At 43.5% G+C, this 26319-nt stretch overlaps 1 protein-coding gene across 1 annotated transcript in view; it reads left to right on the top strand.

The window, feature by feature from the left end:
- Positions 1–25950, top strand: part of LOC120439252 (ribonuclease inhibitor-like) — a 52244-nt gene extending 26294 nt beyond the window's left edge. The window contains exons 3-10 of the mRNA XM_039610048.1: positions 1870–2049; positions 6823–6996; positions 8661–8834; positions 11191–11367; positions 21062–21241; positions 22639–22836; positions 24945–25118; positions 25794–25950. Of these exons, the coding sequence (XP_039465982.1) occupies positions 1870–2049; positions 6823–6996; positions 8661–8834; positions 11191–11367; positions 21062–21241; positions 22639–22836; positions 24945–25118; positions 25794–25815 (1279 nt within the window). The 3' untranslated portion in view covers positions 25816–25950. The remainder of the gene's footprint in view (positions 1–1869; positions 2050–6822; positions 6997–8660; positions 8835–11190; positions 11368–21061; positions 21242–22638; positions 22837–24944; positions 25119–25793) is intronic.
- The last annotated feature ends 369 nt before the right edge of the window (positions 25951–26319 follow it).

Here is a 26319-nt window from a genome sequence, read left to right as displayed (position 1 = left end):
TAAAACCTAAACGATACCCATCCCTAAGTATTACACAACATTTTTAGATCTAATAGAAATAAAATAAGTGTTTCGTAATTCATTCAATTTAGTGTCTTTATTTATAACTGGCATTATTGTTTCATTCTATTAAAGAATCTTACAAGAAAGAGGCAAAATTGTATTCCATTATGCTTTATTAGCTGCTTGGTGAAAAACAAATCTACAATGCAAAAAAAACATTGCAAAACAACAGACTGGAGAACAGTTATTCATCACTTGATTGCTTAAATACAACCCTTGGGCACATATATGCGAGACGTTTCGTGGCTGTTTTGATCTCGCTCTCACTCTTAACCGATCAAATCTGGCTGTGGTAGCAGCTTTAAACTCGGTGTGACCCAGGCTGACAGAGGGCGCACAGTCTGGATCACATTCCTGCATTTTGTAGGCTGGTTTTCCTACAAAACACAACAAACATTAGCCCGCAAAGCCACAGTGAACAAAGCAGCATAGCGCAACAAATTCAATTCAAATTAATATAAAACTTATTTCTAACCTACATCAACAATTATGTTATGATAAATTACGTAATAACTACAACAGGATGTGAATGAGGCAGAGCAGAGCAGCCGAACACAGGCCCAAACATGACAACAAAGCAGGATTCAGGCTCTGTGAGAGGATTTCAAACAGAAGCTGGAGAAGAGAAAGGACTCTGTTGGACTGACTACAGAAAGAAGGCAGCTGAGTCCAAGTGTTTCCATGGAGCCCAGTCTAACATTCATTTATACTCTAACGTACAGAAGTGAATGGATCCATAGTTTCAAATGTAGAAATAGTTCTCAGTTCATTTACAGAATTTAATACAGTTCATGAATTCATTCTTCAACGCTCGATTCTGCCTGAACAACCTGAACACTTTGCTTATTTTTGTGTAACACAATTCAGTGCACCGAAGCATCGACTTGTTCCATTATCAACATTGAAAACAGGAAACAGAGACAGCTGGCCTTCAAAGTAAAAGCTGCTCCTTTTGAAACGTGTTGGTGGTAAATTGTAAGAAGAGCTGAAGCACATAAATGATCTATGTGCCAAAATATTAAACACAGTTGATATATTTGTGTTGCACAGCTGATGGCCGATGGCTGCGCCTGCTGGAGTGTTGTGAGTGTTGAGATTCAGGTGTAGATGTAATAATGTACATATAGCACAGTTTCCTGTTCCAGATCAGCTGATCAGAGTTGGGCCAATCTGCTCTGAGCATGCTCAGTCTGAGTTATGGAGCCGCATACTACGAATCACCATGGCAACGAGTAATTATAGAGCAGAAGCTCCGTGTGAATCCAGAGGAGCAGGAACATGAATAATGACAGTAGATGTTTGTGTGCTGGAAGCAAATGAGTGTGTGATGTTCTTCAGTGTTGCACTTTGTAGACGCTCCCTGAGCACTGGTCTCACAGCCAGCTGCACATAGAGACCAGTGTTGTTAGTCCAGGTCAGAAGATGACTTGTTGGAATGAAAATGAGCTTGTAGTTTGTCTGCTTTAATCATGTGACTGGAAAAAGGTGTTGGACTTCAAATATGTCCATTTCTTTCACACTTCACCTTTAAAAGTGAAGCCATGTGGTTCCTGGAAGGAAAAACACGACTTTTTCAAGTCTTTGTCCTGTTTTTATGAGAAATGTACGACTTTAATGTTAAACATTCAGAGTTTTTTCTCTTGTTGTGTTTGTTTGAAGCTGCTTCCTGTTGGCTTCAGCTGTTTGGAGTTTCCATTTTCTAAACTTCTACATTCTGAACCTTCTTCAGCTCTGAACAGATGATGAAACACTGAATGATTTCAAGCACTTTGTCTAATAAACTTACATCTTTCATTCTTTATACAGATTGAGGGGCTGTGATTTGTCAGAGATCAGCTGGGATTATCTGGCAGCAGCACTGAAGTCCAACCCCTCGTATCCCACAGAGGTGGACCTGAGTGGAACCTACAGCTACCTGCAGGGTTCAGGAGTGAAGCATCTGTGTGGTTTCCTGGAGAATCCACGATGTCGATTTGAAACTCTGAGGTCAGTCAGCATGTTTTAGTTGTGCTGAGATGAATATGATGTGAAAGTTGTGCTGACACTAAACTGCAGACATCAGGCTGATATTGTACTGATCCACACTGAGGATCTTCATGGTAAAGTCTGTTTTCTTCTTCTCTGGTTTAGTCCATTGACTGCAGCAGAACAATGTTCACATTTCAAACAGTGATACTCAACATATGGCCCATGCCCACACGCCGCCTGCCCACCTTTCCTGATTCAGAGAGAGGGGACCCTGATTAACTGTTGTTAAGGTTCAAAAATATAGGGAAGGAAACACAGGAGGAATGCAAGTAACCACACTGGTCCAAAGGGTAAAGACGATGATTTTAATGAAATGACACGCGTGGGAGAATGAGCGGACTCCGTAAGCAGACAGCCCCACAATCTCATCCTCCTAACATCAAAATACAGTTTTATATGCATCAGAGTATATTTAGTGACGCCCCTCATTGCGTCATCACATACATCAGCTTCAAAACCACAAATGTTCTATTCGACAACTTAAGGCACAATTAAAAGTACACTGGCTTCCATCTTCTTTCCGTGGTTTCCGTAAGCCAGCTCAGCTCTCGCATCGTGCATCTACTGCTTCATCAGTCAACTCTCACCTACACCCTAACAGTGTGTGTGTGTATGTCTCTGCGCGTGCACAGAGTGTGCATCTGCTCTCTGCACCTTAGTTGACCTCAACCTAGGCAACCAGGCTAAGGCCATCCTGTGTTGTGATGATCTTAACTTCTATGTAAAATGTATAAAACAAATATTTCAATCTACTACAACTACTTAAAACTTAATCAAAGCTTAATCAGACGTATAAATGCATAAAAGATGATAATAGCATCATCAAAACTCTGGTTTTGGTTTCACTTCCTGCAAAAGCATGTAACTTCAAAGACATATAACTTCCTGTCTTCTTTTAGCACAGAGTTACTCTTTCACCCTGCAGTCTGCATAAACATTAAAATTATACATTCCAAAGCACTTCGGGTTATAGATTCAACTCAACAGTTTGAAGTGGTTATAACTGGACCTGTAATAAAGGCTAATATGATACCAATATGTTTGAACATTTGAATGCAATATCAATACCTCTTGTATCAATACTTCTTGTATACATATGCTTGCTACATGATTATGATGCAACAGTAATGACAGTAATAACAGAAATAACAAAGTAATAAAAATAGAATTAACAAAAATAAAATAATAAATGGAAATAACAAAAATGACAAAAAATAATACTTCGTTCCCAACACTGTGTAGCTTCTTCCTCACAGTTCTAAGTATCAGACACAACAATGAATAATCCACAGCTGACTGTCTTTAGCAGGTCAAAGGTCATGGCACACAGCAGTCTGTGAAACAGTTTGGAGCAGGAATTCTTGCACATTTACAAACTGACACTGCTGCACGGCATGCTGGGTAATGCTAGCTGCTCAGGTATGGGTGTGCTAACGGCTGTGAGGCTCCGTGGCTGCAGAACACCGAAGAAGAGAAAAGAGAGGTGGAGGATGAAGAAAAGAGGCAGAGATGAAGCAGAAGTTTAGCTCCAGAGAGGAGCTGTGTCTGTGTGGGCGGGGCTCAGGCAGCTCCGCCCACACAGTGACAGTGAAGAAGCAGGTGAAGAGTAATAAATGAAGACAGCAGACAGGATTTGATAGGCTGATGTACAAACATGTAGAATGATGGTGGCAGCTACAGAAACAGGTCCATACAGACTGAAGCGTGTCTCCTTTGCATCTTCCATATTTGATACTGAGAGTTTCCAGAAGAGCAAACATCAAACACGCCTCCAAACATGTGACGAGTCAGACTGACATCATTTCTACAGAGAACAGTGTGAGCTCTCAGCAGGTCACTTCAATAAGAAGGACAAACAGTGCAGCAGGAATGACTAAACCCACTAACAGTCTGATATCCCCGTCTTCCTGTTGTTCTACAGCATCATCATTAATGCTGCTCCACCACCATCACTGCAGCTGACCAATCAGCTTCTGTCACGTCATGTGACGCTCTGTGACTCAAACTGGAGAAATGCTAAATGGCTAACCTGAAGCTAACCTGAGAAACAGTCAAAGTACTGATGATTCCTACAAAGTGTGTGTGTTCAGTATGAGATGAGTGTGAATGAAACCATGGAGGAGCAGGCCGTGGCTGCTCTCACACACATTTGCTGCAGGGGCGGATCTACAGAAATGTTCTTAGGGGGCAAAATCAAAGCTGTTATTGTTGACACATGTGCAGCTGTTACATCCTGTAATATGCATTAAATATGGTTCAAATACATTGAATGCATTAAATATACATGTTTCATATAAATATAGTCTACAACTGTATTTTCTTCAGCCCACATAATGAAACAGTTCAGTCAGATAAAGACAGAAGGCCTTTTCCACGTCCCTCTGCTCAGTGTTAAAGTGCTGATGATGTTCAAGCTCAGGCAGCAGGAGGGTTTTCTAAGCATCCTTCACTGATCCACAACAAAGGTCCAGAGTTTGATCCCTCCTAGTAGGACAGGAAACATACTGCTAAGAGTTTCAAAGTGTCTTTGTAAGCAGACATGATTGAAATGAGCCTTCAAAGAAGAAGAAAAATCCTCCACTGGATAATTCACTGTGAAACTCTCCAACTCTTCATTCCACCTTAAAGTCTGTGTGACACTGAAATCCAAAGCAAAATGTGCGTTTGCTTTACAGACAGCAGTCCAACACAAACATACACACATCATCCAAAACACAGTCCAACATCCAAATCTCCTCCACTGCCAGCATGAATGATGGGAAAGAGAAGGAGGAACACTCTGACATTCAGGGTTAGAATGAGTTTCATGAAGCAGACTGTGAAGATCAAAGCTGCATTAGAAGCTTACATGAATGAATGAGTGGACAGAAGTGGACAGAGATCATCTGAAGCACTTCAAAGGCTTTAAATCAGCACATTTCTCTTTATTCTTCATCAACTCTGTTAGTTTCTCTCAGTTTTCTGTGGAATGAAGCTAACAGCAGGCTAATAAGATGCTGACCAATAGGTTTCTATTAAAGGTTGTAATTTGTATCTGAAAAAGTGCTTTGGCTCAGCAGGGATCAGCTTACAGGTAGAATACAGCTGCTGGATGGGATTAGCATGTCATAGCTATCTACCAAACTGCTAACTGGGGGATTTCAGGCCATCTATGGATCATTTTTGCTAACTGTTTATTCAGCTGAGGCTCACAGGGCTGCAGCCTGTGCCCTAGCTGTCATAGGGCAAGAGGCGTGGTCCACCTGCACAGGTGAGCAGTCCATCACAGGGCCAACAGAGAGAGAGAAGCACTCTCTCACATCCACACCTACAGCCAATTTAGAAACACCAATGAACCTAAGCAGCATTTCATTGGACTGTGGGAGAACATCCAACCTCCACAGAAAGGCCAACAAGCTTCAACCTACAACCTTCTTGCTTTAAGGCATTAGTGCGAACACACTTTTCCCCATTTCAGCCCAAATCCTGCATCTTCCTGTTTCTGACTCCAGGCCAGCTCCACTAACACTTTCTCATCAGACACTGCCACCTAGTGGAGGAAGTCTTAGTTCCATTTGAAGCTTCAGATTACAGTTAGTTCCTTTACAAAGAGGTGGAGGTGGTGGGGCCACAGCACCATCATCACTGAGTGCCATAGGACACTTAACCTTTGTTTCCATATGCTGGGAACTTCCTGTTGTTCCAAGAAGGACTGGAAAATGTGTGAAAATCTCCCAGTCAGTTCCTCACAGCACACTTCAATCATTTCCCTCCCACAGCATCAGGACCAGGGCTTTTTCTCTCTTTGGTCCCACTAAGAGATTTCCACACAAACACCTCATCAGTGGGACTCTCAGAGCTACCAGCCCTTTGCTACAATCACAAAGCTCTTCATTGAAATCAATGATATCAAAGCTGGAATCCAATGAGTCCAAGTCTTCTGCTGATTCAGCATCACATTCATCTTTGCTCCTTGTTCTGCATCCCCACCATGGACTTCATTCCTTTCCAAGCCAGCCTTGAGTGTCCTTTATTCAGCTCATCCTCTGCTTTACTTTTACACCTGATTTTAGCTGCTTTATCTCTCTTTCAACAAGTTTCTGTGCCTCAATCTTTTTCTTCTCTCCCTCATAACAAGACAGCTGCTTCTGCCTGAGAACATGTTGGAGTGATTTACTAATCCATGGCTGCTTATTGGGGAAAATACTTCCTGTTTTCAAAGTAATCCCCATTTTCCCAGAAAGAAATGTCAGTAGAAATCGATGATCTAAGTGAGAACATGAGCCTTTAAAAAGTCCCAGTGGGAGCAGTCAAAGCAGTCCCTCAGTCCCAGTATAGAGTCTTTGGTCCAGACTGGAACAACTGTGTGCCCAGTTTGAGCTCTCTTCAGTCCTGTGACCTGACAGACCCAGAGGGCCATCACATCACATGTAGAAGCTCCCTAATGGAGCCACAACACATGTCCAACACTTAGTCTGTCTTGTTGGACCAACTGGAAGAAATGATTCAAGGACTTAGTCACAGAACAGAGATTCAAATCTCCAAAATCCAACTGGCTGCATCAGGACATATAGTCTGAAACTCTGCACAGTTTCCTGTTTGAAGCTGCTTCCTGTTGGCTTCAGCTGTTTGGAGTTTCCATTTTCTAAACTTCTACATTCTGAACCTTCTTCAGCTCTGAACAGATGATGAAACACTGAATGATTTCAAGCGCTTTGTCTAACAAACTTACATCTTTCGTTCTTTATACAGATTGAGGGGCTGTGATTTGTCAGAGATCAGCTGGGATTATCTGGCAGCAGCACTGAAGTCCAACCCCTCCCATCTGAGAGAGCTGGACCTGAGTAACAACTACCTGCAGGATTCAGGAGTGAAGCATCTGTGTGGTTTCCTGGAGAGTCCAGGATGTAAACTTGAAACTCTGAGGTCAGTCAGCATGTTTTAGTTGTGCTGAGATGAATATGATGTGAAAGTTGTGCTGACACTAAACTGCAGACATCAGGCTGATATTATACTGATCCACACTGAGGATCTTCATGGTAAAGTCTGTTTTCTTCTTCTCTGGTTTAGTCCATTGACTGCAGCAGAACAATGTTCACATTTCAAACAGTGATACTCAACGTATGGCCCGCGGCCCACACGCGGCCTGCCCACCTTTCCTGATTCAGAGAGAGGGGACCCTGATTAACTGTGTAGCTTCTTCCTCACAGTTCTAAGTATCAGACACAACAATGAATAATCCACAGCTGACTGTCTTTAGCAGGTCAAAGGTCATGGCACACAGCAACCTGTGAAACAGTTTGGAGCAGGAATTCTTGCACATTTACAAACTGACACTGCTGCACGGCATGCTGGGTAATGCTAGCTGCTCAGGTAGTCATATGCTTTGATGTGAGCTGGAGGCGGAGACATTCCCTGATGACATCACACTGAGTGTTGGTGAATATGAAGTTTCCTAGTGAATGATTTCCAGCTTTGACTGTAACAGTGTGAAGGCAGTGACCACAGCAATAACTGCATGAAGTATTTGGACTGACAGAAACATGTGGACAGCTTTTGTTCTGAGGCTTTAGACAGAGTCTGCCTCTGTGTGTGCTCACTGTGTTCAAAGTGTCGGCAAATCACAGCTTCATGTTGTCATTTAGTGACACCATGAACACACAGATGAAAATGTTCAGCTGACAGAACTGTTTTATACCCCAGACTTTGAAATTGCCTCTGATTATTTCCTCCTCTGTTACAGTGAGCTCCCCCCAACAGTTAAACACACAAGCATTTATTTTCAAAGCTTTTTATTAGAAACACATTTAAACTTCTACTTTTTAATATCCCAGGAAGCACAAGTAAGCCTGCAGTCTGAGAGCGCAGTGCTCTGTGAGGAGAATAAGGGATTAATAATAAGAATCAGCTCATATTAGATAATAAGGTTTATTCCAGGAACTGATCAGAGTCAGGTCAATCAGCTCTGAGCATGCTCAGTCTGAGTTATGGATATTACGGTTCAAAATGGCAACGGGTAAACAACGACCAGAAGCTCCGTGTGAATCCAGAGGAGCAGGAACATGAATAATGACAGTAGATGTTTGTGTGCTGGAAGCAAATGAGTGTGTGATGTTCTTCAGTGTTGCACTTTGTAGACGCTCCCTGAGCACTGGTCTCACAGCCAGCTGCACATGGAGACCAGTGTTGTTAGTCCAGATCAGAAGATGACTTGTTGGAATGGAAATAAGCTTGTAGTTTGTCTGCTTTAATCATGTGACTGGAAAAAGGTGTTGGACTTCAAATATGTCCATTTCTTTCACACTTCACCTTTAAAAGTGAAGCCATGTGGTTCCTGGAAGGAAAAACACGACTTTTTCAAGTCTTTGTCCTGTTTTTATGAGAAATGTACGACTTTGATGTGAAACATTCAGAGTTTTTTCTCTTGTTGTGTTTGTTTGAAGCTGCTTCCTGTTGGCTTCAGCTGTTTGGAGTTTCCATTTTCTAAACTTCTACATTCTGAACCTTCTTCAGCTCTGAACAGATGATGAAACACTGAATGATTTCAAGCGCTTTGTCTAATAAACTTACATCTTTCGTTCTTTATACAGATTGAGGGGCTGTGATTTGTCAGAGATCAGCTGGGATTATCTGGCAGCAGCACTGAAGTCCAACCCCTCCCATCTGAGAGAGCTGGACCTGAGTAACAACTACCTGCAGGATTCAGGAGTGAAGCATCTGTGTGGTTTCCTGGAGAGTCCAGGATGTAAACTTGAAACTCTGAGGTCAGTCAGCATGTTTTAGTTGTGCTGAGATGAATATGATGTGAAAGTTGTGCTGACACTAAACTGCAGACATCAGGCTGATATTATACTGATCCACACTGAGGATCTTCATGGTAAAGTCTGTTTTCTTCTTCTCTGGTTTAGTCCATTGACTGTAGCAGAACAATGTTCACATTTCAAACCTTCAAAGAAGAAGAAAAATCCTCCACTGGATAATTCACTGTGAAACTCTCCAACTCTTCATTCCACCTTAAAGTCTGTGTGACACTGAAACCAAAAGCAAAATGTGCGTTTGCTTTACAGACAGCAGTCCAACACAAACATACACACATCATCCAAAACACAGTCCAACATCCAAATCTCCTCCACTGCCAGCATGAATGATGGGAAAGAGAAGGAGGAACACTCTGACATTCAGGGTTAGAATGAGTTTCATGAAGCAGACTGTGAAGATCAAAGCTGCATTAGAAGCTTACATGAATGAATGAGTAGACAGAAGTGGACAGAGATCATCTGAAGCACTTCAAAGGCTTTAAATCAGCACATTTCTCTTTATTCTTCATCAACTCTGTTAGTTTCTCTCAGTTTTCTGTGGAATGAAGCTAACAGCAGGCTAATAAGATGCTGACCAATAGGTTTCTATTAAAGGTTGTAATTTGTATCTGAAAAGTGCTTTGGCTCAGCAGGGATCAGTTTACAGGTAGAATACAGCTGCTGGATGGGATTAGCATGTCATAGCTATCTACCAAACTGCTAACTGGGGATTTCAGGCCATCTATGGATCATTTTTGCTAACTGTTTATTCAGCTGAGGCTCACAGGGCTGCAGCCTGTGCCCTAGCTGTCATAGGGCAAGAGGCGTGGTCCACCTGCACAGGTGAGCAGTCCATCACAGGGCCAACAGAGAGAGAGAGAAGCACTCTCACATCCACACCTACAGCCAATTTAGAAACACCAATGAACCTAAGCAGCATTTCATTGGACTGTGGGAGAACATCCAACCTCCACAGAAAGGCCAACAAGCTTCAACCTACAACCTTCTTGCTTTAAGGCATTAGTGCGAACACACTTTTCCCCATTTCAGCCCAAATCCTGCATCTTCCTGTTTCTGACTCCAGGCCAGCTCCACTAACACTTTCTCATCAGACACTGCCACCTAGTGGAGGAAGTCTTAGTTCCATTTGAAGCTTCAGATTACAGTTAGTTCCTTTACAAAGAGGTGGAGGTGGTGGGGCCACAGCACCATCATCACTGAGTGCCATAGGACACTTAACCTTTGTTTCCATATGCTGGGAACTTCCTGTTGTTCCAAGAAGGACTGGAAAATGTGTGAAAATCTCCCAGTCAGTTCCTCACAGCACACTTCAATCATTTCCTCCCACAGCATCAGGACCAGGGCTTTTTTTCTCTTTGGTCCCACTAAGAGATTTCCACACAAACACCTCATCAGTGGGACTCTCAGAGCTACCAGCCCTTTGCTACAATCACAAAGCTCTTCATTGAAATCAATGATATCAAAGCTGGAATCCAATGAGTCCAAGTCTTCTGCTGATTCAGCATCACATTCATCTTTGCTCCTTGTTCTGCATCCCCACCATGGACTTCATTCCTTTCAAGCCAGCCTTGAGTGTCCTTTATTCAGCTCATCCTCTGCTTTACTTTTACACCTGATTTTAGCTGCTTTATCTCTCTTTCAACAAGTTTCTGTGCCTCAATCTTTTTCTTCTCCCTTCATAACAAGACAGCTGCTTCTGCCTGAGAACATGTTGGAGTGATTTACTAATCCATGGCTGCTTATTGGGGAAAATACTTCCTGTTTTCAAAGTAATCCCCATTTTCCCAGAAAGAAATGTCAGTAGAAATCGATGATCTAAGTGAGAACATGAGACTTTAAAAAGTCCCAGTGGGAGCAGTCAAAGCAGTCCCTCAGTCCCAGTATAGAGTCTTTGGTCCAGACTGGAACAACTGTGTGCCCAGTTTGAGCTCTCTTCAGTCCTGTGACCTGACAGACCCAGAGGGGCCATCACATCACATGTAGAAGCTCCCCTAATGGAGCCACAACACATGTCCAACACTTAGTCTGTCTTGTTGGACCAACTGGAAGAAATGATTCAAGGACTTAGTCACAGAACAGAGATTCAAATCTCCAAAATCCAACTGGCTGCATCAGGACATATAGTCTGAAACTCTGCACAGTTTCCTGTTTGAAGCTGCTTCCTGTTGGCTTCAGCTGTTTGGAGTTTCCATTTTCTAAACTTCTACATTCTGAACCTTCTTCACCTCTGAACAGATGATGAAACACTGAATGATTTCAAGCACTTTGTCTAATAAACTTACATCTTTCATTCTTTATACAGATTGATGGGCTGTGGTTTGTCAGAGATCAGCTGTGATTATCTGGCAGCAGCACTGAAGTCCAACCCCTCCCATCTGAGAGAGCTGGACCTGAGCTCCAACAACAAGCTGCAGGATTCAGGAGTGAAGCATCTGTGTGGTTTCCTGGAGAGTCCAGGATGTAAACTTGAAACTCTGAGGTCAGTCAGCATGTTTTAGTTGTGCTGAGATGAATATGATGTGAAAGTTGTGCTGACACTAAACTGCAGACATCAGGCTGATATTATACTGATCCACACTGAGGATCTTCATGGTAAAGTCTGTTTTCTTCTTCTCTGGTTTAGTCCATTGACTGCAGCAGAACAATGTTCACATTTCAAACAGTGATACTCAACGTATGGCCCATGCCCCACGCCGCCTGCCCACCTTTCCTGATTCAGAGAGAGGGGACCCTGATTAACTGTGTAGCTTCTTCCTCACAGTTCTAAGTATCAGACACAACAATGAATAATCCACAGCTGACTGTCTTTAGCAGGTCAAAGGTCACGGCACACAGCAGACAGTCAGAAATCTTCTAACTCTGATCATTTATCAGTTGTGACACTGTGAGACTTGATCAGAGGTGTGATCATCACAGCAGAGGCCTTTGTGTCAAAGTCACTGAGGATCAAACAGAAACACATGAAGCAGATTTTCCTCTTCTGGCTTTTTATAGCAGATAACCTTCAAAATCTTCTGCAGTCGATCAAAAACTGAAGCAAACCATGAATCAACATGTGAACATGAGCTGATGCTGCTGAAGTGAAGCAAAGTTACAGAGGTTTGATTACAGACACAGCTGAGAGTTTGTAATCTGTCAGCATTTTAAAAGTTTCCATGGAACAGCAGAAACGAGGCTTTACTGTCAGAGGCCGACAGCACTGAACACAACAGCAGACTGGTGGCTAATAAACAGTGAATGATGCAGAAACAGATGTTTGAAGCTGTTCTTGGAGGACACTGAGAGAGAGAGAGCTGTGCAGGCAGGAACAGCCAAAGTCAGAGAGAATTCATCAGCATATTTATCAAACGTGAAGCAGAGTTTGGATCTTCTTTTGCTGCTGGTTCACTCAGTTTTGGTTGGAGACAGATGAAACCTGCAGCTTCAGGATCTGTGAGCTGTCCACTTTCAGGCCCGACGGCGTGTCCGTGTCCGTGCCGTCGAGTGAACGATCCACGCTCTGTGTTTCCATCTTTGTGTGTTTAGCTGCTCTCATTTACTGTTTTAGCTGTTTGCTGCTGGTTGAAATAGTTTGTGAGCTTTAAGCTGAGATTCTGGCAAAATACATTTATATTAAACATCGATTCAGGATTGAATGAATCAACATCGTTTTCTTCCAATTCAAACCATTTAAATGGGAACATGAATTTTTACAGCCGCCTCTAATGCTGGGTAATGTCAGCTGGTCCATGTGCAGCTGGCTGTGAGGCTCAGGGAGCGTCTACAAAGTGCAACACTGAAAGAACATCATCCATAAATATTGAGGAATAACTGGACTCTCATACAGCGAGACTCAAATGCCTTTAAACATCAGCTTATCCTGCTGATCCAAGTCCAACACTGAGTTTGTAAAAACATGTTTGTCAATCATTTTGTTTGGTTTGTGAGGAAAATGATTCAATAACTTGCTGCTAATACACAACATTTCATCATATTTCCTCATAACCCTCTTTTGTCTGACCATTTTGATCCCATTTGAATTTGCAATAAAGGATCCACAGAGTTTGGTGACAATAATGACAGTAGATGTTTGTGTGAAAGTGCTGGAAGCAAATGAGTGTGTGATGTTCTTTCAGTGTTGCACTTTGTAGACGCGCTCCCTGAGCCTCACAGCCAGCTGCACATAGAGACCAGTGTTGTTAGTCCAGGTCAGAAGATGACTTGTTGGAATGAAGATGAGCTTGTAGTTTGTCTGCTTTAATCATGTGACTGGAAAAAGGTGTTGGACTTCAAATATGTCCGTTTCTTTCACACTTCACCTTTAAAAGTGAAGCCATGTGGTTCCTGGAAGGAAAAAACACGACTTTTTCAAGTCTTTGTCCTGTTTTTATGAGAAATGTACGACTTTAATGTGAAACATTCAGAGTTTTTTCTCTTGTTGTGTTTGTTTGAAGCTGCTTCCTGTTGGCTTCAGCTGTTTGGAGTTTCCATTTTCTAAACTTCTACATTCTGAACCTTCTTCAGCTCTGAACAGATGATGAAACACTGAATGATTTCAAGCACTTTGTCTAATAAACTTACATCTTTCATTCTTTATACAGATTGAGGGGCTGTGGTTTGTCAGAGATCAGCTGGGATTATCTGGCAGCAGCACTGAAGTCCAACCCCTCCCATCTGAGAGAGCTGGAGCTGTACAACAACAAGCTGCAGGATTCAGGAGTGAAGTATCTGTGTGGTTTCCTGGAGAGTCCAGGATGTAAACTTGAAACTCTGAGGTCAGTCAGCATGTTTTAGTTGTGCTGAGATGAATATGATGTGAAAGTTGTGCTGACACTAAACTGCAGACATCAGGCTGATATTATACTGATCCACACTGAGGATCTTCATGGTAAAGTCTGTTTTCTTCTTCTCTGGTTTAGTCCATTGACTGCAGCAGAACAATGTTCACATTTCAAACCGTGATACTCAACGTATGGCCCGCGCCCACACGCTGCCTGCCCACCTTTCCTGATTCAGAGAGGGGACCCTGATTAACTGTGTAGCTTCTTCCTCACAGTTCTAAGTATCAGACACAACAATGAATAATCCACAGCTGACTGTCTTTAGCAGGTCAAAGGTCACGGCACACAGCAGACAGTCAGAAATCTTCTAACTCTGATCATTTATCAGTTGTGACACTGTGAGACTTGATCAGAGGTGTGATCATCACAGCAGAGGCCTTTGTGTCAAAGTCACTGAGGATCAAACAGAAACACATGAAGCAGATTTTCCTCTTCTGGCTTTTTATAGCAGATAACCTTCAAAATCTTCTGCAGTCGATCAAAAACTGAAGCAAACCATGAATCAACATGTGAACATGAGCTGATGCTGCTGAAGTGAAGCAAAGTTACAGAGGTTTGATTACAGACACAGCTGAGAGTTTGTAATCTGTCAGCATTTTAAAAAGTTTCCATGGAACAGCAGAAACGAGGCTTTACTGTCAGAGGCCGACAGCACTGAACACAACAGCAGACTGGTGGCTAATAAACAGTGAATGATGCAGAAACAGATGTTTGAAGCTGTTCTTGGAGGACACTGAGAGAGAGAGAGCTGTGCAGGCAGGAACAGCCAAAGTCAGAGAGAATTCATCAGCATATTTATCAAACGTGAAGCAGAGTTTGGATCTTCTTTTGCTGCTGGTTCACTCAGTTTTGGTTGGAGACAGATGAAACCTGCAGCTTCAGGATCTGTGAGCTGTCCACTTTCAGCCCCAACGGCGTGTCCGTGTCCGTGCCGTCGAGTGAGCGATCCACGCTCTGTGTTTCCATCTTTGTGTGTTTAGCTGCTCTCATTTACTGTTTTAGCTGTTTGCTGCTGGTTGAAATAGTTTGTGAGCTTTAAGCTGAGATTCTGGCAAAATACATTTATATTAAACATCGATTCAGGATTGAATGAATCAACATCGTTTTCTTCCAATTCAAACCATTTAAATGGGAACATGAATTTTTACAGCCGCCTCTAATGCTGGGTAATGTCAGCTGATCCATGTGCAGCTGGCTGTGAGGCTCAGGGAGCGTCTACAAAGTGCAACACTGAAAGAACATCATCCATAAATATTGAGGAATAACTGGACTCTCATACAGCGAGACTCAAATGCCTTTAAACATCAGCTTATCCTGCTGATCCAAGTCCAACACTGAGTTTGTAAAACATGTTTGTCAATCATTTTGTTTGGTTTGTGAGGAAAATGATTCAATAACTTGCTGCTAATACACAACATTTCATCATATTTCCTCATAACCCTCTTTTGTCTGACCATTTGATCCCATTTGAATTTGCAATAAAGGATCCACAGAGTTTGGTGACAATAAAGACAGTAGATGTTTGTGTGCTGGAAGCAAATGAGTGTGTGATGTTCTTTCAGTGTTGCACTTTGTAGACGCTCCCTGAGCACTGGTCTCACAGCCAGCTGCACATAGAGACCAGTGTTGTTAGTCCAGGTCAGAAGATGACTTGTTGGAATGAAAATGAGCTTGTAGTTTGTCTGCTTTAATCATGTGACTGGAAAAAGGTGTTGGACTTCAAATATGTCCATTTCTTTCACACTTCACCTTTAAAAGTGAAGCCATGTGGTTCCTGGAAGGAAAAACACGACTTTTTCAAGTCTTTGTCCTGTTTTTATGAGAAATGTACGACTTTAATGTGAAACATTCAGAGTTTTTTCTCTTGTTGTGTTTGTTTGAAGCTGCTTCCTGTTGGCTTCAGCTGTTTGGAGTTTCCATTTTCTAAACTTCTACATTCTGTTTCTTGTTTTTGTTTTTCTATTGTGGACTGCTGTCCCCCACAATGGAGCTCAGAGTTTTAGGGACAATTGTGTTCTTTATCACATTTTTTACGGCATCTGTGTCCGGAGAGCACGTGGAGGTCCGACCTCCCATTGTTTACAGCAGGGATCAGCCGTTTGCCCTCGGGGCCTCCACTGCCCTGCCTACCGCCGAGCGAGCCAACATCCTCTGTGAGGTGAGGAGGAAGAGACGCGGTTCTCGGGCCGGGATCGGGCGTCGCAGTAAAGTTAGGAGGTACCGGCCAGCGATTCCATCTGTTATTATGGGGAATGTGAGATCTCTCCCCAATAAAGTAGACGAACTGGCAGCTCTTACCCGACATCAGAGGAGCTACAGGGAGTGCAGCCTGATGTGCTTCACAGAGTCGTGGCTAACTGCGCTAACTCCGGACTCACACATAAACATGGATGGTTTTCATCTGATCCGGGCCGACAGAACAACAGAGAGTGGTAAGAAGAGAGGAGGGGGTCTGGCTGTGTTTGTGAACGATAGATGGGGTAACTCTGGGCATTTATTTATCAAAGAGACGCTATGCTGTAAGGACATCGAGCTGCTAGCGGTTAGCATGAGACCGTACTATCAACCGCAAGAGTTTACACACGTTATTGTGATAGCTGTGTATGTCCCGCCCTCTGCTAACGCTGCAGCAGCCTGTGAGGTCCTGCACACTGTAACCAGCAGACTCCAAACACAGCACCCTCAGGCCCTTTTCCTGATCTCTGGGGACTTTAATCACATCTCCCTGTCCTCCACTCTCCCCACCTTCACCCAGTATGTTACCTGCCACACCAGAGACAATAAAACATTGGACTTATTGTATGCCAACACCAAGGAGGCATACAGCTCATCACCTCTCCCTCCCCTGGGGGGCTCAGATCACAATCTGGTTCATCTCCAGCCTGTGTATAAACCTCTAGTACACAGAGAACCAGTAGTGAAACGCACAGTAAGGAAATGGTCAGCAGAGACTGAAGAGGCCCTGAGGGACTGTTTCCGTTCTACTGTGTGGGACAACCTCTGCAGCCCCCTGGAGGATGACCTCAACAGCATCACAGACTGCACTACGGATTACATGAACTTCTGTGTGGACAACACCATACCCATCAAAAAGGTACGGTGTTTTTCTAACAACAAGCCATGGATAGATCCTGAAATTAAGGCTCTCCTCAAGGAGAAGAAGAGAGACTTTAGATCTGGAGACAAACAGGAGCTGAGAGTTGTTCAGAAGAAGCTGAAATGGAAGATAAGGCAAGGAAAGGAAAACTACAGGAGGAAGATGGAAGAGCAGCTGCAACAGGATAACATCAGAGGGGTTTGGAACAGCCTGAAGACAATCTCAGGACAAAAACCAACCCCCCAGGCTGCAGGAGACTTGGGGTGGGTGAATGACCTAAATAAATATTTTAATAGGTTTGATCAACCACCCACCCCTCCCATCACCCCTCCCACAGCATCGTCCCCCCTGCTGCAATCTCCTTCATCTTCAGGGACTGCCTGTCCTTCATCTCAGGACTTCACACCTCCCAGCTCCCAGTCATCACACCCTCCCCCGGCTTCTGTGGACTCCAACATACACCCCCCTCCCCCAAAATCCACTCTTTCTATCTCAGCACTTCAAGTGAGGAATGAGCTTCACAAGATCAAGGTGCAGAAGGCTGCAGGTCCAGATGGCGTCAGCTCCAGGCTCCTGAGATGCTGCGCAGATGAACTGTGTGGCATCCTAGGATATCTGTTCAACTTGAGCCTGTCACTGGGGAAAGTACCACAGCTGTGGAAGACCTCCTGTGTGGTACCGGTACCAAAGACCTCCCATCCCAAGGACCTCAGCAGCTACAGGCCGGTAGCCCTGACATCACATCTGATGAAGACCCTCGAGAGGTTGGTTCTAAACCATCTGCTCCCCCTGGTGAGGTCTTCATTGGATCCGCTGCAGTTTGCTTACCAGCCTGGCATTGGGGTGGAGGACGCCATCATCTACCTCCTGCACCGAGCTCTGACTCACCTGGAGAAGCCTGGAAGCACTGTGAGGATCATGTTCTTTGATTTCTCCAGTGCTTTCAACACCATCCAGCCACGACTTCAGAGGGACAAGCTGGAGCTATCGGGAGTGGACCACCACATGTCCCAGTGGATACTGGACTACCTCACAGGCCGCCCACCGTATGTGAGGACACAGGGCTGTGTCTCTGACACGCTGGTCTGCAGTACGGGGGCCCCACAGGGAACTGTGCTGGCACCGTTCCTCTTCACCCTCTACACTGCAGACTTCTCCATCAACTCTCCATGCATGTAAATGTTGCTGAACTGCAGAGCTGCTTCAGTGACAGACTGCTGCATCCTAGATGCATGAAGGAGCGTTTCTGCAGGTCCTTCCTCCCTGCAGCTGTCAGACTGTACAATCAGAACTGCTCCCAACAATCATAGATGTTTACATCTGCGCTGTATCTTGCACTATTTTATCAACCGATTCACACGACAACCTGGGTTTGCCTCTTATCTGTATTTAATTTTATTTAATTTAATAACTCTACAGTACTCTGTTTATAGTAACCATTGTCCTTGATGTAAATATGTAAGAAAAAATTGTGTATGTTTCTGTTCTGTGACCTGTGTACTGTTTTTAAGAATAAGAACAACTTTATTGATCCCGAGGGAAATTCTTTTGTCATGTACATGCTCAAAGCAGCAGGAGAGACAGAGGAACAGATAAATAAGAATAGTAAGAATAGTAGTATACAGTACTATACAGCAGTAGGATAGTGCAAGACATAGTATCAAATAACTCTAACGAAGTAATATAAATGAATGTATCCTGGAGAATAAATAACTGAACTATCAGTGCAGGCGATTCTAGAAAGTATTGTGCAATAGGATAAAGGGAGTAGCAGCGTATGATGGGGGGATGAAACAAATATTCAATATTCAATAAGTACTCTTGGGTAATATTGCACGGTCTGGGAGGGAACAGAATAACATTGGTAATAGTCTCAGGAAAATCACCTACAGAGTGAGGAAGAGTTAAACAGTCTTATTGCCACCGGTACAAAGGATTTACTGTGGCGGTCAGTTCTGCATTTCGGGGCAATGAGTCTTTTGCTGCGTTTGCTCCGATGGTCCATCATGGGGGCGTGCATGGGGTGGGAGGGGTTGTCCATGATAGAAAGAAGCTTTTTTTAGCATTCTCCTCTCAGACACCACCTCCAGGTTCTCCAGTCTGACACCCAGGACAGAACCAGCCTTTTTAATCAGTTTGTTCAGCCTGTTGGCATCAGCTGTCTTCACCCCACTTCCCCAGCACACAGCTGCAAAGAACACGACGCTCTCCAACAAAGAGTGATACAACATAGTCAGCATTTTCCCACCAACATTGAAGGACCTGAGCCGCCTCAGTAGGAAAATATCTGCAATGTTTGGTTTTCTTCCTGAATACTATCGTTGTTTATATTTACTGCAGGAAGAAACGGTAAAAACGATGTTTTACAAGGAAAACGCTCGAAAGCCTGTGAACAAAGACGAAACCAAAACACTCCCCTCCCTTTCCCATTGGTCGAAAAATGTACCATGTCGACCAATCAAAAAATGATATGGCAACAGGGCATTTAGTTGTTAAGAAATGGGGGGAAGTTTTAGGAGTGACGGCGGTGTTTGAGATGTGAGAGATTTGCGACGTTTAGCACAAATCTTGTGTAGTTAGTGTGTAGTTAGTGTGTAGTGTAGTCAATAGTTTTGTTGTGTGTGTCAACAATGAGGCGGCTGCTGAATGTTACAGGTGTTACAGCAGTGATACATCTCCTGTTGTCAGACCTGCAGGTATCAGGCTGTTGTTCTCCTTTATCTCATAGTGGACAGAAATTATTTTTTGGAGTGGCACAAATAATTTGTGTGGCATCAAATTTGATGCAGAACAGCTGATTGTTCTGTAAATAGTTTGAAATGTTTGTTTTTAGGTAAACAGCTGCAAAAAACTTTGTTGTTTGCAAAACTCAGTAACTGTTTTGAAGTAGTAACTATATAATTAATTGCCCAACATTGGTCATTATATCCTGTATGTTGCAGACAGAGTTACAGACTCTCTCCCAGACCACAGACTCAGACTCATAATACAAGTCAAAGCTTTACAAATATATAAAAAAAAGGAAGTTGTGTTTTCAAAATTGGAGTTCAAGTTATTTTTACTTCCAATAGTGTTAACATACTACACAGGTCATGAACAAGATTTTTTACATTTTCATTGTAAGTGGGCTAAAGCAGTTAATTAAAAGTAGTCTAACATAAATGTAAATGCTGTAATTTGATTATTTTAATAAACATGTAACTTGGATGGATTTGATGCTGGCGTGACCACAGTGCACACGTCTGATGTCGCTCACAGTGGTCCAAGGGACGCTCAGGGAGTTTGTGCGTTCGCTCAGACACATGAAATATTAGAGGGAACGTTGGTCGGACATGCTGTGGTCGACTTAGTCCGTAATCCAACCAACCAGTGGGGCGTCCACCTGCATTTCCGTGAGCTTATTCCCCAGCAGTGATGGTCTGATCGTGTTAAAAGCACTAGAGAAGTCAAAGAACATGACCCTCACAGTGCTCCCATCAATGTCCAGATGAGAATAAGCCTGGTCCAGCAGGTAGATGATGGCATCCTCCACGCCGATACGAGGTTGATAAGCAAACTGCAGGGGGTCCAGCCAGGGCTCCACGAGCAGATGTTTCAGGATGAGTCTCTCCAGCGTCTTCATGACATGTGAGGTCAGAGCCACTGGCCTGTAGTCACCGAGGGTCGACGGGTTGATCTTTTTAGGGACAGGAACCAGGCAGGATGTCTTCCAGAGTGATGGGACTCTCTGCATTTCCAGACTCATGTTGAAGATCCGTTGTAGAACTCCAGACAGCTGGGAAGCACAGCACCTGAGGGCCCTGGGACTGACACCGTCAGGGCCAGCAGCTTTGCCGGAGTGGAGTCTGCCCAATTCTTTTTTGATGTCATCTGCTGAGAGGGACAGGGTGAGACAGTCTGAGGGGGCAGGAGAGGGGGGAGGAGAAAGGAGAAGATGGGTTTGGACGCAGGAGACGCAGGGCAGTCAAACCTATTGAAGTGCAGATTTAGGTTGTTAGCGCTTTCGACGTCCCCATCCATCCCAACACCTCTCTTTTGTCTCAGGCCAGTGATGGCCCGCATTCCATTCCACACCTCCCTGTTGTATATGTGTCTTTCTGGCTGCTGTTACAACCAAATTTCCCCTTGTGGGACAATTATTGGATTATTCTATTCTATTCTATTCTGAACCTTCTTCAGCTCTGAACAGATGATGAAACACTGAATGATTTCAAGCACTTTGTCTAATAAACTTACATCTTTCATTCTTTATACAGATTGAAGGACTGTGATTTGTCAGAGATCAGCTGTGATTATCTGGCAGCAGCACTGAAGTCCAACCCTACATATCCCAGTGTACTGGACCTGAGCGTAAACTTCAGCAACCTGCAGGATTCAGGAGTGAAGCAACTGTGTGTTCTACTGGAGAATCCACGATGTCGGTTTCAAACTCTGAGGTCAGTCACCATGTTTTAGTTGTGCTGAAACTGTCTGTATCCCAATTCAGGGTCTGCAACCTTAAAGTACGCAGCCTTAATGATCCACAAGGGCCGCATACCGAAAGCCTGCTAAGGCCGGAAGTGCGAGGCTTGTGGGCTTCTGAAATGGGACGGTCTAGCCTCCGTCACGCTGCCCAGGTTGCCTAGCAATCATGATACTAACAGATGGAAATGTTTCATACTGTCACGGACACAGGAGGGACTCAAACGCAGACTGAAATCACAAGATTAGTTTGTTTATTTTCCACACACATTGAGTGCAATATTTAAAGAAATGAGTCCAGGGGTCACGAAGGCAGTTTGGGGAAAACACAAGCAGAAATTCACACACAATAATGCGTTGGTGACACAGTTCTTATCTTCTCAAAATCAGACATGAATGAAAAGGTTGATGATGGATCAGGTCCACACACACAAAGTGTACAATAGACATTTTCACTACTCAGACTACATCTCTGCTAACATATTGATCAGACTCGTGTGTTTGATTAATCTGTGATAAAGAATAAAGGTGATCTACTTACTAGCAGATAGGGAAAGGCTCTGTTTTGCTCTTTGACAATTTTCAGCATGTTTAATTCATAAGGCCCTATCAGGTCCTTTTATTCCCTCAGCTATGATGGAAGTGACGGCCAGGAGGACTTCAATTTGTCCATGTTACTCCAATACACTAAACATGTCTTTGTAGCCAGTCTGAGTTTGGTTCCTGCAGTTTGTGCTTCATAAACAGAGCTGAAGCAGAGGCAGCGTGTGCCTGCAGGTGAATGTACACTGCTGTTATAAGAGCTGTGGAAACTCAAAAGGACGTAACCATACTGCTGACAGTTCCAGGACAGTCACAGAGTTACAGCATCATTTGTGACCATAAAGGCAGAAAGCTCATCCAAATCCTGGGATTAAAAGTCTGTCCTGGTGGTGTCCAGTCAAACACGTCTCTGTGAAAGCTTCAATCCAACAGGCTCCAAAATCTTTCTGCTCATTTCCTCGCCGGGTTCTTGATGCTCCTGTACCATCTCTCTGTCGTCCTCCTCGCTCCCTCTTTGCACTCACAGTCTTTGTGCATCATTAACACTCACATGTGGAAAACCAAAGTTTGACTGAGCAGAAGATGATCATCAGTGACGCTGTCTTTAAAATACTCTTGTTAGAAATGTACGACTTTAATGTGAAACATTCAGAGTTTTTTCTCTTGTTGTGTTTGTTTGAAGCTGCTTCCTGTTGGCTTCAGCTGTTTGGAGTTTCCATTTTCTAAACTTCTACATTCTGAACCTTCTTCAGCTCTGAACAGATAATGAAACACTGAATGATTTCAAGCACTTTGTCTAATAAACTTACATCTTTCGTTCTTTATACAGATTGAAGCGCTGTGATTTGTCAGAGATCAGCTGGGTTCATCTGGCAGCAGCACTGAAGTCCAACCCCTCCCATCTGAGAGAGCTGGACCTGAGTAATAACTACTCCTGGTCGTCGACTAAGAACAAGCTGCAGGATTCAGGAGTGAAGCATCTGTGTGGTTTCCTGGAGAGTCCAGGATGTAAACTTGAAACTCTGAGGTCAGTCAGCATGTTTTAGTTGTGCTGAGATGAATATGATGTGAAAGTTGTGCTGACACTAAACTGCAGACATCAGGCTGATATTATACTGATCCACACTGAGGATCTTCATGGTAAAGTCTGTTTTCTTCTTCTCTGGTTTAGTCCATTGACTGCAGCAGAACAATGTTCACATTTCAAACCGTGATACTCAACGTATGGCCCATGCCCACACGCTGCCTGCCCACCTTTCCTGATTCAGAGAGGGGACCCTGATTAACTGTGTAGCTTCTTCCTCACAGTTCTAAGTATCAGACACAACAATGAATAATCCACAGCTGACTGTCTTTAGCAGGTCAAAGGTCACGGCACACAGCAGACAGTCAGAAATCTTCTAACTCTGATCATTTATCAGTTGTGACACTGTGAGACTTGATCAGAGGTGTGATCATCACAGCAGAGGCCTTTGTGTCAAAGTCACTGAGGATCAAACAGAAACACATGAAGCAGATTTTCCTCTTCTGGCTTTTTATAGCAGATAACCTTCAAAATCTTCTGCAGTCGATCAAAAACTGAAGCAAACCATGAATCAACATGTGAACATGAGCTGATGCTGCTGAAGTGAAGCAAAGTTACAGAGGTTTGATTACAGACACAGCTGAGAGTTTGTAATCTGTCAGCATTTTAAAAGTTTCCATGGAACAGCAGAAACGAGGCTTTACTGTCAGAGGCCGACAGCACTGAACACAACAGCAGACTGGTGGCTAATAAACAGTGAATGATGCAGAAACAGATGTTTGAAGCTGTTCTTGGAGGACACTGAGAGAGAGAGAGCTGTGCAGGCAGGAACAGCCAAAGTCAGAGAGAATTCATCAGCATATTTATCAAATGTGAAGCAGAGTTTGGATCTTCTTTGCTGCTGGTTCACTCAGTTTTGGTTGGAGACAGATGAAACCTGCAGCTTCAGGATCTGTGAGCTGTCCACTTTCAGCCCCGACGGGCGTGTCCGTGTCCGTGCCGTCGAGTGAGCGATCCACGCTCTGTGTTTCCATCTTTGTGTGTTTAGCTGCTCTCATTTACTGTTTTAGCTGTTTGCTGCTGGTTGAAATAGTTTGTGAGCTTTAAGCTGAGATTCTGGCAAAATACATTTATATTAAACATCGATTCAGGATTGAATGAATCAACATCGTTTTCTTCCAATTAAAACCATTTAAATGGGAACATGAATTTTTTTACAGCCGCCTCTAATGCTGGGTAATGTCAGCTGGTCCATGTGCAGCTGGCTGTGAGGCTCAGGGAGCGTCTACAAAGTGCAACACTGAAAGAACATCATCCATAAATATTGAGGAATAACTGGACTCTCATACAGCGAGACTCAAATGCCTTTAAACATCAGCTTATCCTGCTGATCCAAGTCCAACACTGAGTTTGTAAAAACATGTTTGTCAATCATTTTGTTTGGTTTGTGAGGAAAATGATTCAATAACTTGCTGCTAATACACAACATTTCATCATATTTCCTCATAACCCTCTTTTGTCTGACCATTTGATCCCATTTGAATTTGCAATAAAGGATCCACAGAGTTTGGTGACAATAATGACAGTAGATGTTTGTGTGAAAGTGCTGGAAGCAAATGAGTGTGTGATGTTCTTTCAGTGTTGCACTTTGTAGACGCTCCTGAGCACTGGTCTCACAGCCAGCTGCACATAGAGACCAGTGTTGTTAGTCCAGGTCAGAAGATGACTTGTTGGAATGAAAATGAGCTTGTAGTTTGTCTGCTTTAATCATGTGACTGGAAAAAGGTGTTGGACTTCAAATATGTCCATTTCTTTCACACTTCACCCTTTAAAAGTGAAGCCATGTGGTTCCTGGAAGGAAAAACACGACTTTTTCAAGTCTTTGTCCTGTTTTTATGAGAAATGTACGACTTTAATGTGAAACATTCAGAGTTTTTTCTCTTGTTGTGTTTGTTTGAAGCTGCTTCCTGTTGGCTTCAGCTGTTTGGAGTTTCCATTTTCTAAACTTCTACATTCTGAACCTTCTTCAGCTCTGAACAGATGATGAAACACTGAATGATTTCAAGCTCACACTTTGTCTAATAAACTTACATCTTTCATTCTTTATACAGATTGTGGGGCTGTGGTTTGTCAGAGATCAGCTGTGATTATCTGGCAGCAGCACTGAAGTCCAACCCCTCCCATCTGAGAGAGCTGGAGCTGAGCTGGAACAACCTGAAGGATCCAGATGTGAAGCAGCTGTCTGATCTTCAGCAGAGTCCAGACTACAGACTGGAGACTCTGAGGTCAGTAGAGTGATGGAGTGAGTGGGTGGTGCTGTCAGCAGTATTGTACTAAACACAGTCAGTATGAAACAAAGATCCAGTGTTTCCTGTAAAGCTGCAGCTTCTCAGTGAAGCTGTGAGAGGAGAATGGTGACAGGCTTCAGGATTGGACACAAACACTTCCTGTTTCTCACCTTTATGGTCACCATAGTAACGGCTGAGACGCTGTGATCAAACACTGTCAACAGCCAATCAGCTCTCTGAACAAAGCAGCACGCAGACCAATGACTGCATTCATTTCCAGGTTTAAAGCAGTGAAGAACACAGTCTGTAGGTGAGGAAGAATTTAGTGAGAGCAGATGTTTGGATGGAATTCCTCCAGTTAACAGCTGGAACCGTCCATCTGGATTGTTGGGCTTGTTGTTGGGGTTCCTACAGAGCTCAGAGTGGACACACCAAGGTTCTTCTAATGAATGAAAGTCCAAACTCAAACTAGGAGGGAAAAACATCTTCATCAACTTCAATAAAAATCCAAAGATTAGAAAAAGTGAAGCAACAATGAGTCCTAGTACAGTCCCAGCACTGAAGTCCCTGCTGCTCTTTATACTGGATGTGCTGCATCACTGACTGACAGCTGATGAAGAGTCTCTGGAAACACTCGTTTATCTCCTCTGCTCTTCCTTCTTCTCTCTGCAGGTGGAAGGATAATTTTTGGTAAACAGGACGGTGTGTGCTGAGAGAGGAGGAGCTGTGTCCTGATGATCCAGAGAGGTTGAAGCAGCAGCAGCTTGTGTGTAGAGATGCTCTGACTGGGCCATGTTACTGGGAGGTGGAGAGGAGAGCTTCATCCAGCAGTGACTGACAGAGGAATGAAGTGCAGATGACTGTCAGTGCTGCAGAGTGAACTGCTCTGAGAACAGCTCCACTGTCAGACACAATGTAGAGTCCAGCATCATCCCTGTGTGTCCCTCTGGATCTGACAGAGGATCATCAGTGGATCTGGACGGCTCTGCTGCTGCTCTGTCCTTCTACAGTCTCTGCACAGTCTCTGTCTCACTCTGGAAAGATTTGACAACTTGTGTAATTACAGAACATTAATATTATATTCAAACATGTGATCTTCTCTTTATTTCTGAATCTTTACCAAATAAAGAAAAACTAACAAACAGAACCTGTCGTGTCCTTTTTCTCCACATCTGTGAATCTTTTCTGTCTTTTCCTC

Source organism: Oreochromis aureus, linkage group 3, assembly GCF_013358895.1.
Source record: "Oreochromis aureus strain Israel breed Guangdong linkage group 3, ZZ_aureus, whole genome shotgun sequence".
Classification (NCBI taxonomy): domain Eukaryota; kingdom Metazoa; phylum Chordata; class Actinopteri; order Cichliformes; family Cichlidae; genus Oreochromis; species Oreochromis aureus.
Note: the sequence above shows the minus strand (reverse complement) of the source record. Positions and strands in the feature narration are given on the sequence as shown.